The following is a 15273-nucleotide window of genomic DNA, read 5'->3' on the forward strand; positions in this document are numbered from 1 at the left end:
GTATACTTACCCTCTTCCAATGTCCCCCTAACCCCCACCTTCCTTCAGCCTAAGCCTAACCCTTCCCCCCCTCTCACCCCTCCCTGGCAGCCTAACCCTAATCCTCCCCAGTGGTGCCTAAACCTAACCCTCCCCCATCCCCGCAGCCTAACACTAGCCCTCCCTCTCCTGGAGCTAACTGTAACCCTCCTCCGCAGCCTAGACCTAAAACACCCTTTCCCCAGCTTACCTATCCACAACCCTGGTAAACCCTTGTTTGGGATCCCAGAAGTCGGGATTCCGGCGCCGGGATTGTGATCCTTGTCGGGATGCTGGCACTGGCATTTCATGCAAGGTGTCGGGATTACGGCGTCAGTATTTCGACTGCCGGGATCCTGACCTCTGGGACCCAGACCGGATCCCTTTTGGATCACATGATTCTACTTCTTTATAGCGGATCACACAGTACCACTTCTAAAGCTGATAAGTCAGCATAAAAAAACGAATAAAACTGATATAAAGCCATTTCTCTGCAGACTTCTTACAGATGCTGCCCTAGGCACTGCTGGGAAATGCCTCCTGGAGTCTTAGCACAGTACCATGCCTCAGCTGGAATTAAATGTGATATATAAGAGAATCAAATATCTCCAGGCAACAACACCCACACAGCCAGTGGCTCTTCTAATACGACGGGACCCATATCATTTACTATTGCATAAAAAGAAAAGGATTAACAATTTTATTGGATTTTTAGAAAAGAACTAGAAACAAATATACTATATTCATGAATAATTTCGGAGAAGGCGAAGAGTGGACAGAGAAACATGTGAGCTTGTAAAGCCTCTAGGTCAAGCTTCAGTACTAGGCACAAAGTCTTAATAACTTTCATTTATTGATTATTATAATAATAATAATAATAATAATAATACTATACTGTGAAATTTGCATGGAACTTAATATAAAAGAACTCCAATTCACTGGCAATCAGTGCAGGCAACAGAAATCTTGGGGCCCAGTACACGGATAATCTCAGAAAACTCAACCCCCACCCTCCGATATGGGGGAGAAGCAGTATCAGCGCACGTTATATGCACTGATACCGCTTCTGCCCCATGTAAGACACTGGCTATGCGCCCCTGTCCATATTGGCGCTGCTATCTAAAAGGTAGCAAGCCGATATGTGCGGGCAATGTATGCCCAATCGCTGACCGTTCTGACACCTGCAGCTGTCAATTTTGACAGCTGCAGGTGGCGATGCCCATACAACACAGAGCTGTCCCTAGCTGTGACGGGTGCCAGCTCCGGAGTGTGCAGGGGATCTTGTGTGAGTAGCGACATCCCGCACATGTGCAGTAGAGCCGGCCGGGCAGGGAGACACAGCGCGTCAGCCGCTATAATACATTTACCCCTCTGTCTGTAGGGACAGTGGTTGGGCTCGGGCACCTGCTGCTGTCTGTCTGTCACAGTGGTGTGCACGACGGGAGGCAGTTCTTCCTGCTGGGTTCAGGGCTGCTCTGAGCTCCTCGGCGACAGCACAAGGAGACAGGGAGGGGCCAGCACAGTGCGGCGTCACACGTTATTACATCACGACATCCAGTGGGAACAGACCAAGTGACGGATAACTGGGGGGGCAGTTTGATTGGGACATGTTGATTGTATACTCTGACCTGGCAGGCTGAGTGGACAGTATAAAAATAATGAGTAGGCTCTGCGTCCATGTTTTTTTTGTGCCTCTGATCCTCGGGGGCCCTCTGACCCTCGGGGCCCGGTAAGGGTGTTCCCTTTGAACCCCTTCCCTAGTTGCAGGGCCTGCTGGCAATTATCAATGACTAGTTACCAGACCGTCATGAATTACAGAACAACAGAACAGTAATTTCAGTGCCCGAACGGAGCAACACTTGAATTGCTCAATCGGGCTACATCTAGTGGTTGCCAGCGTGCATAACACTTTAATTCTCCCCATAGAGGTGAGGGATAGTGATAGACTTTTGTTATATAGGATACTTAGCCAAAGAATGCCATCCCTGCATGAGTTAGAAAAATAACTTTCATCAGAGCTAAGGAGTAACTGTGCTAATTAGTAACAGCGAGTTTATGTTAGTTTAGATGTGAATAGCTGGGGATAACTGCATTAATTTCATACAAGAAAGAAAACATGTTTGCTGCAATTAATTCTGCTCTATATGTGCATTTACATGGGAACTTCCTCTCCTACTACTCTCTCCACCTAGCTTATCTTGCATAAGTCGTACTATATGCCTCCGACTACTTTCTTTTTGCAGCTAATTTGGGAGAAATGTAAATTGCAGCACTATGGGGATTGGGGCTGAAATGCCAGTGGTTGGGATGCCGACAGTCAGAATACCGACAGCGGCATCCCGCGGTTTGGGCCCCAACAGGGTTTGGGTAAGCATGCTACCCATCACCCCCTAACCCTCCCTTACTGCAGCCCAAATCTATAACTGTCCCCCCCTCAGCCTAAACCTAACCCCACCTCCCTACAACCTAACCCTATCCCTCCCTCCGCAGCCTAAACCTAACCCCCCTTCCTGCAACCTAACCCTATCCCTCCCCCCACAGCCTAAACTTAACCCCCCTTACTGCAACCTAACCCTATCCCTCCCCCCGCAGCCTAAACCTAACCACTCTTCCTGCAACCTAACACTATCCCTCCCCCCACAGCCTGTACCTAACCCCCCTTACTGCAACCTAACCCTATCCCTCCCCCCACAGCCTAAACCTAACCCCTCTTCCTGCAACCTAACACTATCCCTCCCCCCACAGCCTATACCTAACCCTCCTTACTGCAACCTAACCCTATCCCTCCCCCCGCAGCCTAAACCTAACCCCTCTTCCCGCAACCTAACACTATCCCTCCCCTCGCAGCCTAAACCTAACCCCCCTTCCTGCAACCTAACCCTGTCCCTCCCCTCGCAGCCTAAACCTACCCTTCCCTTCCTGCAACCTAACCCTGTCCCTCCCCTCGCAGCCTAAACCTAACCCCCCTTCCTGCAACCTAACCCTGTCCCTCCCCTCGCAGCCTATACCTACCCCCCCCCTTCCTGCAACCTAACCCTATCCCTCCCCCCGCAGCCTAAACCTAACCCCTCTTCCCGCAACCTAACACTATCCCTCCCCTCGCAGCCTAAACCTAACCCCCCTTCCTGCAACCTAACCCTGTCCCTCCCCTCGCAGCCTAAACCTAACCCCCCTTCCTGCAACCTAACCCTGTCCCTCCCCTCGCAGCCTAAACCTAACCCCCCTTCCTGCAACCTAACCCTGTCCCTCCCCTCGCAGCCTAAACCTAACCCCCCTTCCTGCAACCTAACCCTGTCCCTCCCCTCGCAGCCTAAACCTAACCCCCCTTCCTGCAACCTAACCCTGTCCCTCCCCTCGCAGCCTAAACCTAACCCCCCTTCCTGCAACCTAACCCTGTCCCTCCCCTCGCAGCCTAAACCTAACCCCCCTTCCTGCAACCTAACCCTGTCCCTCCCCTCGTAGCCTAAACCTACCCCCCCCTTCCTGCAACCTAACCCTATCCCTCCCCCCGCAGCCTAAACCTACCCCCCCAATTCCCCTGTGGCCCGGCAGTCACTCATTCGGGATCCTGGCTGCCGACATTGTGATCTCATTCAGGATGCTAGCGCAAGCATTCTGATCAGTGTCAGGATTCCGGTATCGATATTTCGACAGCCAGGATCCCAACCGTCGGGATCTTGACCGGATCCCCTTAGGAATGAACCCGCAATCAGCTGGGGAAGAGAAGGTCTTTTAAGAAAATAATAACTAGAGACGTCCTTTTCTGGTTTCTCTCCTTCAAAACAAGCAGATAGTATAGTTGCATCTAATGACTGTAATTGTGTACTGACAATGTAAGAGAACTTGTATCATTTCACATGGATGTTATTAGTGTGAGCTCTCATTCTCTCTAGAAACTGATCACTAGACCTGGGAGTCAGATAACATTACTGTGTGTTGCATCTTTCTGCAACAAAAGATAATCCTTTGATTTTATTTTTTTTAAACCATAAAGAAAAAAATGTGTTTACAGATCACGTTACCATCAGCAAATAGGTAATATGTAATAAGAAAGTGTAGGCCGCTTTAATTAGAACAGTGTATTCCCTCTACTGCTGGCCATACATACAGTAATATTGCAGTAAATACCTGGCACCTGGCCTAATGCTGTGTCATGTGATACTCCAAAATCGCCATGATATCAAATAATGATGCTATTATCAACTGCAGAGGCTGCGCAAGCACTCACAGGAAGCGGCCAGCGCTCCGGCCTCCTTCACAAGTGGATGGCTGGACCTCATCCAATTCGGCCACCCACATGTTTTGGGTTCATCCGTGAGTGGTCACTTTAAAAACATGCAGGAATTAAGGGGTTAACGTATATGCAGTGTTGATACTATTCCAAGGTTTGAAGCAAACAATGCTCTAGAAATGTATCATAATATATCTGTCAGAGTTGTTGTAACAGATTTCTATAGTGTGATGTAATTATACCCTCGGCTATACATGATACAGATAACAAGCTGCCGAAGGACTCTGGTACTATATAGGTCATTGCTGTAATATCTGGAATGAAGGATGGTTGGAGCAGCTGTGTTTGTTCTTATAACATATACATTTACTATCATACACTTAAGCTAAGACTTCAGGACTCACTGTATATATATATATATATATATATATATATATATATACACAGATATTACATTACGCTCATGGGTATATAACAGCTAGCATGTTATTTCAGGTTATCAGGTGCAATCACTTGCAGCTAGCAACTAATGCAGATAATAATGTGCAGCTAATAACACCATAAAGAGTGTAACCTTACAGGACATCAGATCTCACTGCGCAATATGAGCACCCAGGGGAAATTCCCTATTTAACACACATTTTTTTCTCTCTCCAAAATAACAAAAAATTTAATTGTTAAATGATTTAAGTGAAAAATATAAATTTAAAACATATTTTAATATATTAGTGAAAAACATTGAAAGGAAGTGTCTAGCACCCACTCCAAGTCTCTATACATAGCCCCCTTACCACCCCAGTGGCAATTGATCCCCAGTGGCATTACCCTGAAACTCCCAGTGGCATCACACCACACCCCCATAGTTTTCCACTAAAGAATAACACCATTCCCACAGCAGCAATAAACTCTCTTTGTCTATAGATCTCACCACCCGTCCCCAGTGGCAATAAATCCCTTTGTGGTGTTAACTCTCCCACCCCCTGTGCTGTGGCTATTGACCCTCATCCTTCCCTCCCCCCCAGTTGCACTTACCTCTCCCGTCCCCCCTCATGTGGAGCACAGCAGAGCGGGTCTTACGGTGGACTGATCAGCAGTCCCCCATCTGATCTCCACAGTGCAAAAATCAGCCCAAAAGTGCAGAGGGAGGACTTCAGTTCCCCTCTTTGAACATATGCTACGGTCACATGTGATCCAGAATGGCGTTCCCATGGCATTCTGGGGCACAAAAATTGTCAGTGATATTGTCTGTCAGAAGTTGGTTCATAACTGGCAGGGGGAGCCGGGATCAGGTGTCGGGTTAGGAGGAAATCTCTTCTACACATGTGCAGAAAGGATTTCCTCGTTAAACCCCAGGGTACAGAGAAGTACTGCATGGTCGCTACCTATGGCATATTGCCAGAACTTATCAATGAAATATCACCGAGGCAGCTGAACAATACTCAATTGCCTCATTGATTCCGACTCGTAATGGTAAAAAAATATACGTTTCACAATAGAAGAAAAAATTTTCATCCGTCATATGAAAACAAGATAGGGAGAATTGTGCAGTTATCCATTAGACAGGGACCTTGTCACAGAGAACGTTTAAAAAGCCATGAATGTCCCTGGGAAACAGCAAGGTTGACAGGTGTAAGATAATATTTGTTTAACATGGGATCATTTTATTTAGCTGGGTGTATACTAGGACAATAGGTCGCCGTTATGTGTTTACGGCAGAGGAACTCAAGCACACTGTACGCTTATGCTGTATTCCGTACACTAACAGTCCCAACTATATAGCGCAACATAATATTAAATCAGGCGGTACCTGAGCATAACATCAATCTAACCAACACCCTTCACATATGATACATGTAAATGGAGAATCACGGCTAAGGTACAAGTTTGTTGCAAGGATATAAAAACCAATTTTAACACTTCAAAATTATAATAAAAAATACATAAAATTGGCATGAAATATGAAATGTTATTTGGCAAAGGCAATCATAATTTTGCAGCAGGGAGATGATGTTATTGTCAGCCATAAATAATTATGTTTTCTTCTACTAAGATAATCTATTTTTAAGATGACAGCTTCCGTGAACACTCATTATAGTAATGTTTACATCAAAATCTACGGATTAAGCAACCTGAACCATAAACACAATAAATTATATCCATACAGGGTGGTCTTATGGGACACTGAGTTCAAAACTTGCCGTGATAAGAGTGATTTTATATTGACGGTAACCTTTTGTTTTTGGGTAAAGTTAGAAAAAGTCCTAACTTCATGGGGGTAATGTAATAGGGTGTGAGAATCAGAAAGTGAGAAGTTTTGTGAGAGTTTTCTGGGGAGTTTAAAGCGGCATTCATTTACACAACAAAACCAGGTTGCGTTTGCGGTGTAAATGATTGCCACTTTAAAAAGAAAAAGAAAAACAGAAAACTCTCACAAAATCTCTCACTTTCTGATTCTCACACCCTATTACACCCCCCCCCCCCCCTCCCATGTCTTTCTACTTTGGCCAATCACCAGCTATGAGATGAAATATGTCCACCTGTTACTTCCAGATGCACAATTGTCCTATTGTAACTCCAAAACATACTCTAGTTAAAAGGGGACTCCATCTTCAGAGAATTATATTGTCTAGGCCAGTGGTTCCCAAACTTTTTTGAATCACGGCGCCCTAGAGAGTATCATTATTTTTTTTCAGGGCACCCCTAGGCCAAAAGTTTCGTAATGAGAAATTTAAAAATTTTTTTTTTAAATCAAGTAAAATGACTTTATGTATCATTCTTAGGTTCCGTTATGTGGTGATGGATAGCATTCGCTCCTGTTTGTCCACATATTTTATGATTTGCAGTGACAAGCACTGGTTTTACCTATTACATGGACCATAAATAATTTTAATTGGTCGTGGACCACCAACCCCTGCAACAGTTTACGAACCACTGGTCTAGGCTCGTCTGGTCTTTTGTGTTTAGATAAAACAATAAATGTGCTGTAAAGATACATTTGTATGCACTCAGCTTATCTGTCATCATATCCGAGACTGACCATAAGACCCTCTAAAGTTTGAATCCCCCTTTAAAGCTACTTCCAGTTTATTACACTGAGAAGGTGAATCCACCTGACATCCAGAAGCAGTACTTTGCCATATCGTAGAATCTACATAACTCAATGCACAGAATAGAAATATTATTGTTCTGTTCCAAATGTAATACTGGGACATGACTACGGTGTGCCGCAGCTCTAACTTGCAAGACCTCGCAGGATGCATCTATACTACCCTTTGTGTAAGTAAATCAACAATCTGCTTTGATGATGGGATTAGCTGTCTTCTATTCTTACAGCATACCCATACAGGTGTAATGCATACAGCATGAAAAGTGCACTACAGAGATCCTAATATGGATCATTAATATTACTGTATATGGCACTTCGCCCCCTGTATGTCTCTTTTCTCTATTATAAACATCACTGGGGGCTCATTTAACGCTGGATGGCACACACTGTAGCTAAAAAGCCTGCTTTGTTTTTGGCAGCCTTTGTATGCAGTACCCAATTAGGTTCACACCTCTAAAAGCAAAGGCATTATCCGTCTATTCTGACACTTTGGCAAATTTGCTGCCCATTGTTTGACGTGCTGTTAAAATGCATTTGTGTGTTTGCTTTTCACCTAACATGCCGTCACTGAGCGAGCAGCAACCCACTGACAAAAAGTGATCATACAGCAGCATAGATGGCGACAATTTTGCACCATGCTATATAAAGGATGCAATGCCCTATCTACCCCTTACAGCGCATTTTAATATCTTCCGCATGTAGGTAATGTAATATAGTACTAGTTGTGGAGGGGTGCATCAGTGCTACTGGATCATTATAAATAAAGTATGCCACAAGCTGCTCATCCATATCTACAGTAAATACTGTTTCTTTGCAAAAGACACAGGCTTGTAATGCACATAGAAATGCATGTGAGCAGGGCACCGCAGACATGCATCATCCCACTAGGCAATAAGCAGCTTTGGTGCTGAAACACACTGTGCTGACTAGCCATAACTGACCCCTCTCTTCTTTCTGGCATCTCTTCAGCTAAGAATGTCCAATGGATATATTAACGTGTCTGCACTCTTTCAAGCTTCCTAATGTCTTACTATATGGACTATGCTCAAACATCATATCATATTCTAGGTGGGGTCAGAGGCTATGCAGAATCACCATGTGCCATCCGTGCCCATCCATATTTCTTTTCCAGACTATAAAATCTTCCCAACATTTGTAGCTGACACCTAGCACTATACATTGCTTTCAGGCTGCTTATAAATGAGTATTTCTTAATTATTTTATCCTAATCTATTGTCCTTCTTTCCATATTGTCATAGTCTGTTCTTACGTTTGGCCACGGTCCTTTGGGTCTCCTTTCCTCTCTAATTCAACGGAATCCTACTCATTTACTCAATCAATTTTTAGGCCATGCACATTACATTTTCTTCCATTGTTTATAGAACTAACCTTCTGCTGGATCAGGAGGGCCAAATCTCAAGGCATAGCGCACCAGAAAATAGTTGTTCCAGACATACAGCTGTCCATCCCTAGGGTTGTAGTCCACTGATGAAACATATTGGTAAGGGTTGGGAAAATCCAGTCCACTGGCTCCATTTGTTCCCAATGGCTCCTCCCTGTTGCGATGGGTGTTAAAGGCATACTCCAGCCGGTTGCCTGCTGACTCATTATCATCATCCGCATACACTGATTTCAACACATAAAGGACCCCACATGCCATAAAGGCATTTGATGCTGAGCGCTTATCATAAGTGGTCTCCCATGTGCCTTCAAAGCGAAGAGTATATGGATTGAGCTGGGTGACCACCAGCCTCCCACTATTTCCTTCTGTCGCATAGATAACCCACAACCCATTCTCATCCACAGCCAAGTCTATATCAGTCTTGCCACCCCACCTGTAGGGCGAGGTATCATGATAGTTTGCTGTGGATATGATGGCTTCTCCACTCTTGATCCGTGTCCTAAGGTCATATTTAACAATGTTACGTGTACGTTCTTTATTATAAAAAGCAGCTCCATCATATACCACAAAACCTGTTCCATCCACACGACTTGGTAGTCGGTACGTAGTGGTATGACGGGCAGCAGCATAGTCCTCCCACGACGCATACTCTGTTAATGTGTCTGTACGGTAGGGAATCCATGGCATAACATAGAGGCGCTCGCCAGCCTGTAGGGGATCTCGACACCACGCTCCTGACTGGTGCTCAGACTCATGGGTGGAAGTGGGTTCTAGAATCTCCTGCAGCATTCCCGGGCAGACGAAAACTGTTGGGAAGGGAAAATGTGGGAAAGTACAGAGGGAGGAAGAAAGGCAATATGAAAGGAAATTATGGCAAGTAGAAGACAGTGCAGGGGTGGGGGTGGGGTAAGTACAGGAAATTATGGAAAAAGACAGTTATGTCCAAATGAAAAAAAAAAATAGAGGGAATGTAATAATAAGCGAACAGGACAAAAAGATGGTCAGGTGCAAAAAAAAAAAAATAGGTTGAAAGATATGATTAGAGAAATGGAAAACAAATTTATGTAATGATAAAATATCAGATGAGGCGGGAATGAATTAAGTAGTACAGAAAGGAGGGAAAGGGAAAGGGGCAGGAGGGGAGAGAGACAGAAAATTGTGGTGAGCTGTGCATTCTTTCTACACCCCCTGATTACCCTGTGATCATAGGAGGATGAGTCTGGGAGAGTGAGAAGGGTATGACAAGGGAAGAAGATTAAGAGAGAGAACCAGAGGGGAAAAAAAACCTTTCCTAATATCAAAAAACCCACCAACACTTAATGGCTGCCTATCCCAGCCTCTCTGGTGTTCAGTACTCCACGTAGTTCCCCCTCCCTGTCCCACTTACATGGTTTCCCATGGTGGAACCTCTCCTAATCTCTACATCTTTCAAAGACAAATCAACTAAGATTATCCAAATGAAACAAATGTTCAATTTAACTTTTGCAATTTTAAAATTGTTATCGCTTTGCCGCTCACTCTTCCAAAATGTTCTATCCTGCACTAAGTCTTATATTGCTGAGATGATATAATATCAGAACTATCTCTTGGATCATTCTCTCCCACCACTGAACTGCTGATGCAGACATTATTCTGTCCCCTTAGAAACTGTCTCTTTTCTCTACTCATGAGCATCTCTCTCTTCCCCCTCCTCTTCCTGATCTCTTTCCCTTCCCCATAGTAGGAGAAAATTACACGTTTTATTGCCATGACAATGCTGCTAGGGGAGGGAGAAAAGAAAAATTCTGAGGTCACATATTACACTTTCAGCCAAACATGGAAAATAGGTGGTTGACCTCCCCCCACTGAGGATCTCTGTTGCTGCTGAGGTTGGGATCCTGAAAGCTAATTGGGTTAGAGGGGAGCTGAGTAAACAGCCATGAGGTGGGAGATGCAAGAAAGAGACACACTGAGTTGCATTGTGGGTAAAGGAGATTGGTATCCTCTGTCCTGCTGGACGGAAATATTGATTAAGTAAAAGAAACTATTGTAGAAAACTTGTATCCCGTCTGTAGGAACATCATGTTGTGTGAATGAACCCTTTATGTAAGGGAACCCATTAAAAGAACACCCCTTATGATTTACTCATATTCTTGGATTGTCTATTAAAAGACGGCTAGGTCATTTTAACAAATAAATTAATGGGGCCCCTGATGTGCACATGTCCCCTACACACAAAGCAGCAGCAGCCATTATCCTACCTCCATGATGTTACTGGGTTCTAATAGACTTCATTCTCATAAACACTGGGTTTAGATGACAAAATGGCTGCCGCCACAGTGGGCAGGTGATGGGAGCACTGTCATTGGACGACACCACAATGAAACTTCTTTGGGATGGGAGGCAAAATAAAAAGCAGCAATAGAAAAGTCCAGTGGATCAGTTTACTTGGAATAAGTTGGGAATTTGGTTAGTCTATCAACAGGCTCGTGTCATTCACCCACCATCAGACTATAATAACCTTTAAACAAATATGGTCACACTGACTCCATTTACTGCCAGGGCCCTCACTTATCTGGTCCATCAGTTACTTGTCTCTTTTGTCCTTTCCATCTCATTTAACCTAAGCTTAGATTAACTGACAGTAACTCGCCACTTACTTCTATCATTCTCTTATATGATATGTTGTACACTATACTGGACCTCAAAACATAATTCAGCCCCACAAACCCCTTTAAATACTGCGGTTCTCCTTTTGACATTTTGCAAATACCTTTTTCCTTTCCTATATATATTTCCTATATATATTCAGTTGCCTATGACTCATGGCTTTTGCCCCAGTGAACAGAATAGCCAAGACATTGCTAATGTACAATAACTTTACTCTTTACTTCTTCTATGCCAGCTAATCTGTCTATAGTTGACTACTGTTAATGCATCTGATAGAACACCTGGAGCCAGCTTTTCTATACTAAAAATCCCTTAATGTCTTCTTTTCAGATAGCAGTCAACAGCTGCCATCCCCAACATTCACATCAATAGTTCAGTGTAAAAATGTCTCAAGGCTATCTCATACATACATGCTAACAGAGCATCTGTAACATGTTTAAAATTGGTGCTCGCATAAACTCCAGTAAAATTATTCAATTTTTGTCTCAAACATTCTATGAGCCCAACTATAAATGGTATCCCTGGTCAATGCAGTACTTTAAGGCTGTTAGTAAAACTTGGTTCTCTGCGAAAATGCTAAAAGCTACTTTCCTCTCTTGCCACTGGATCTAAAATGCGCTCATCATTATCTTCTATCCAGGTAACTGCTACTGACTGTCCTGCTTTCTTATCCTTTTTTTGAATTGCATGTAAAAGGATGGCCTTTGCACTCATGATCAGCATGTTCTTGGGTATAATGTAACGATTCACTTGGAAGAAAAAACTTTTTAGACTCTTCTTTATTAAGTTTTTGTAATTATGTATCTCCACAACTCCCGTAAATGCTTCACACAACTTATCTACGCATCACTGCGACTGTACGACTACAACTCTCTGCAGTTGTACCTCCATTGGTCATTATAACTCCTCTGTAATTATACATCAATATAACATTCTGTAACTATGTTTCACTATTACTATCTGCAGCTTAAAGCCTCAGCAGCCAACTGTAAATGCAGTATGCCTCAATATAAGTCATTGTAAATGTACCTCATTACAACCTTCTACAACTATACCTCATTACTCTCTGTAATTTTGCTTTGCTAATACTCCCTGTAACTACAACTTACTACAGCCTTGGGCCTCAATATAACTCTCTGTAACTGTGCCACATTATTATCTGTAATTATTCCTCAGTATAACTCTGGGAGTATCCTATTAGCCGTAGTAACTTTCTGAACGGAGATTTTTGCCTGATGGTCATTATTGGGTTATCCAATTATAGCCCATTAATCCCGTGTAATAAAACACCTATTTTCACACAGAAACACATGGGAACCACAAAAAGCCACAGACCTATGTGTTTCTGTGGTCGCGATCGTGGAAAAAATGCTTACTTATTGGCGATTTGGTATCGCTGCCTCACATAAACCCTGATAAGTGTCGGCATCGGGGCTAATAGGATTGCCCCTCTAGAGTCAACTAGATTGGCTACCATCCCCTATATCTATAACTCACTACAACTCTGTACTTGTACCTCACTATAGCTCTCTGTAACTATGAGTGACTATATTTCTCTATACTTGTACCTCACTATAACTCTCTGGAACTATAAGTGGCTATATTTCTTTGTCATTAAACCTCACTATAACTCTCTGTAACTATGAGTGACTAAATTTCTCTGTACTTATACCTCAGCATAGCTCTCTGTAACTACGATTGACTATATTTCTCTGTAATTATACCTCTCTGTAACTATGAGTGGCTATATTTCTCTGTACTTATACCTCACTATAGCTCTCTGTAACTATGATAGACTATATTTCTCTGTACTTATACCTCACTATAACTCTCTGTAACTACGAGTGGCTATATTTCTCTGTAATTATACCCCTCTATAACTCTCTGTATCTATGAGTGGCTATATTTCTCTGTAATTAAACCTCACTATAACTCTTTGTAACTATGAGTGACTATATTTCTTTGTACTTATACCTCACTTAGCTCTCTGTAACTATGAGTGACTATATTTCTCTGTACTTATACCTCACTATAGCTCTCTGTAACTATGAGTGACTATATTTCTCTGTACTTATACCTCACTATAGCTCTCTGTAACTATGAGTTACTATATTTCGCTGTAATTATACCTCTCTATAACTCTCTGTAACTATGAGTGACTATATTTCTCTATACTTATACCTCACTATAGCTCTCTGTAACTATGATAGACTATATTTCTCTGTACTTATACCTCACTATAACTCTCTGTAAATATGAGTTACTATATTTCTCTGTACTTATACCCCTCTATAACTCTCTGTATCTATGAGTGGCTATATTTCTCTGTAATTAAACCTCACTATAACTCTTTGTAACTATGAGTGACTATATTTCTTTGTACTTATACCTCACTTAGCTCTCTGTAACTATGAGTGACTATATTTCTCTGTACTTATACCTCACTATAGCTCTCTATAACTATGAGTGACTATATTTCTCTGTACTTATACCTCACTATAGCTCTCTGTAACTATGAGTTACTATATTTCGCTGTAATTATACCTCTCTATAACTCTCTGTAACTATGAGTGACTATATTTCTCTATACTTATACCTCACTATAGCTCTCTGTAACTATGATAGACTATATTTCTCTGTACTTATACCTCACTATAACTCTCTGTAAATATGAGTTACTATATTTCTCTGTACTTATACCCCTCTTTAACTCTCTGTAACTATGAGTGACTATATTTCTCTGTACTTATGCCTCACTATAACTCTCTGTAACTATGAGTTACTATATTTTGCTGTAATTATACCTCACTATAACTCTCTGTAACTATGAGTGACTATATTTCTCTGTACTTATACCTCACTATAACTCTCTGTAACGATGAGCGACTATATTTCTCTGTAATTATACCTCTCCATAACTATGAGTGGCTATATTTCTCTGTAATTAAACCTCATTATAACTCACTGTAGCCATGAGTGACTATATTTCTCTGTATTCTGTATTTATACCTCTCTTTAACCCTCTGTAACTGTAAGTGACTATATTTCTCTGTACTTATACCTCACTATAACTCTCTGTAACTGTGAGTGACTATATTTTTCTGTACTTATACCTCACTATAACTCTTTGTAACTTTAAGTGACTATATTTCTCTGTAATTATACCTCGTTATAACTCTATGTAACTATGAGTGGCTATATTTCTCTGTAATTAAAACGCACAGAGTCAGAGGTTGATCAATGCCAATGTTTACACAATTGAGTGCTTTTTTTTGTACTGCTCATGCATCAGAGTTGCACTCTACATGCGTGGCAATAGATTACAATGGCGGATGCAGTAAGGACTTATTTGCAGAGACTGTGAAAGGTAGTGAACATTTGTGGGAGTTAACGCAGGGTGCAGGGGGCAAGTCAAATGGGGATGTGTCTGAGCATGTGACTGTGTCTTTGTAAGCAGTTGTAAAAGAGATCAAAAGGCTTACTTGCGACAGACCGAGTAACCACAGGGTGCGACTGATGGTGCATCTTTGTACAGCATTTACGTGCAAAGATGCATTTAATAATGTGACAGTATATGCAACTGCTGTAATTATACCTCACGCTAACTCTGTAATAATGCGTCGCTATACGTAACTGCTGTAATTATACTTCACTCTAACTCTGTAATAATGTGACAGTATATACAACTGCTGTAATTATACCTCATTGTATCTCTGTAATAATACGTCACTATGCATAACTGCTGTAATTATACTTCATTCTAATGCTGTAATAATGTGTCACTATATATAACTGCTATAATTATACCTTATTCTGACTCTGTACTAATGTGTCACTATACGTCACTGCTGCAATTATATCTCGCTC

At 42.3% G+C, this 15273-nt stretch overlaps 1 protein-coding gene across 3 annotated transcripts in view; it reads right to left on the minus strand.

Annotated features, from left to right (window-relative positions):
* Positions 1–15273, minus strand: part of ADGRL1 (adhesion G protein-coupled receptor L1) — a 486786-nt gene that overhangs the window by 75970 nt on the left and 395543 nt on the right. For all 3 annotated transcript variants that reach the window (XM_063931701.1, XM_063931699.1, XM_063931700.1), the window contains one exon: positions 8745–9563. In XM_063931701.1, coding sequence (XP_063787771.1) covers positions 8745–9563 — 819 coding nt within the window. The remainder of the gene's footprint in view (positions 1–8744; positions 9564–15273) is intronic.

This window comes from Pseudophryne corroboree, chromosome 6 (assembly GCF_028390025.1).
Source record: "Pseudophryne corroboree isolate aPseCor3 chromosome 6, aPseCor3.hap2, whole genome shotgun sequence".
Taxonomy (NCBI): domain Eukaryota; kingdom Metazoa; phylum Chordata; class Amphibia; order Anura; family Myobatrachidae; genus Pseudophryne; species Pseudophryne corroboree.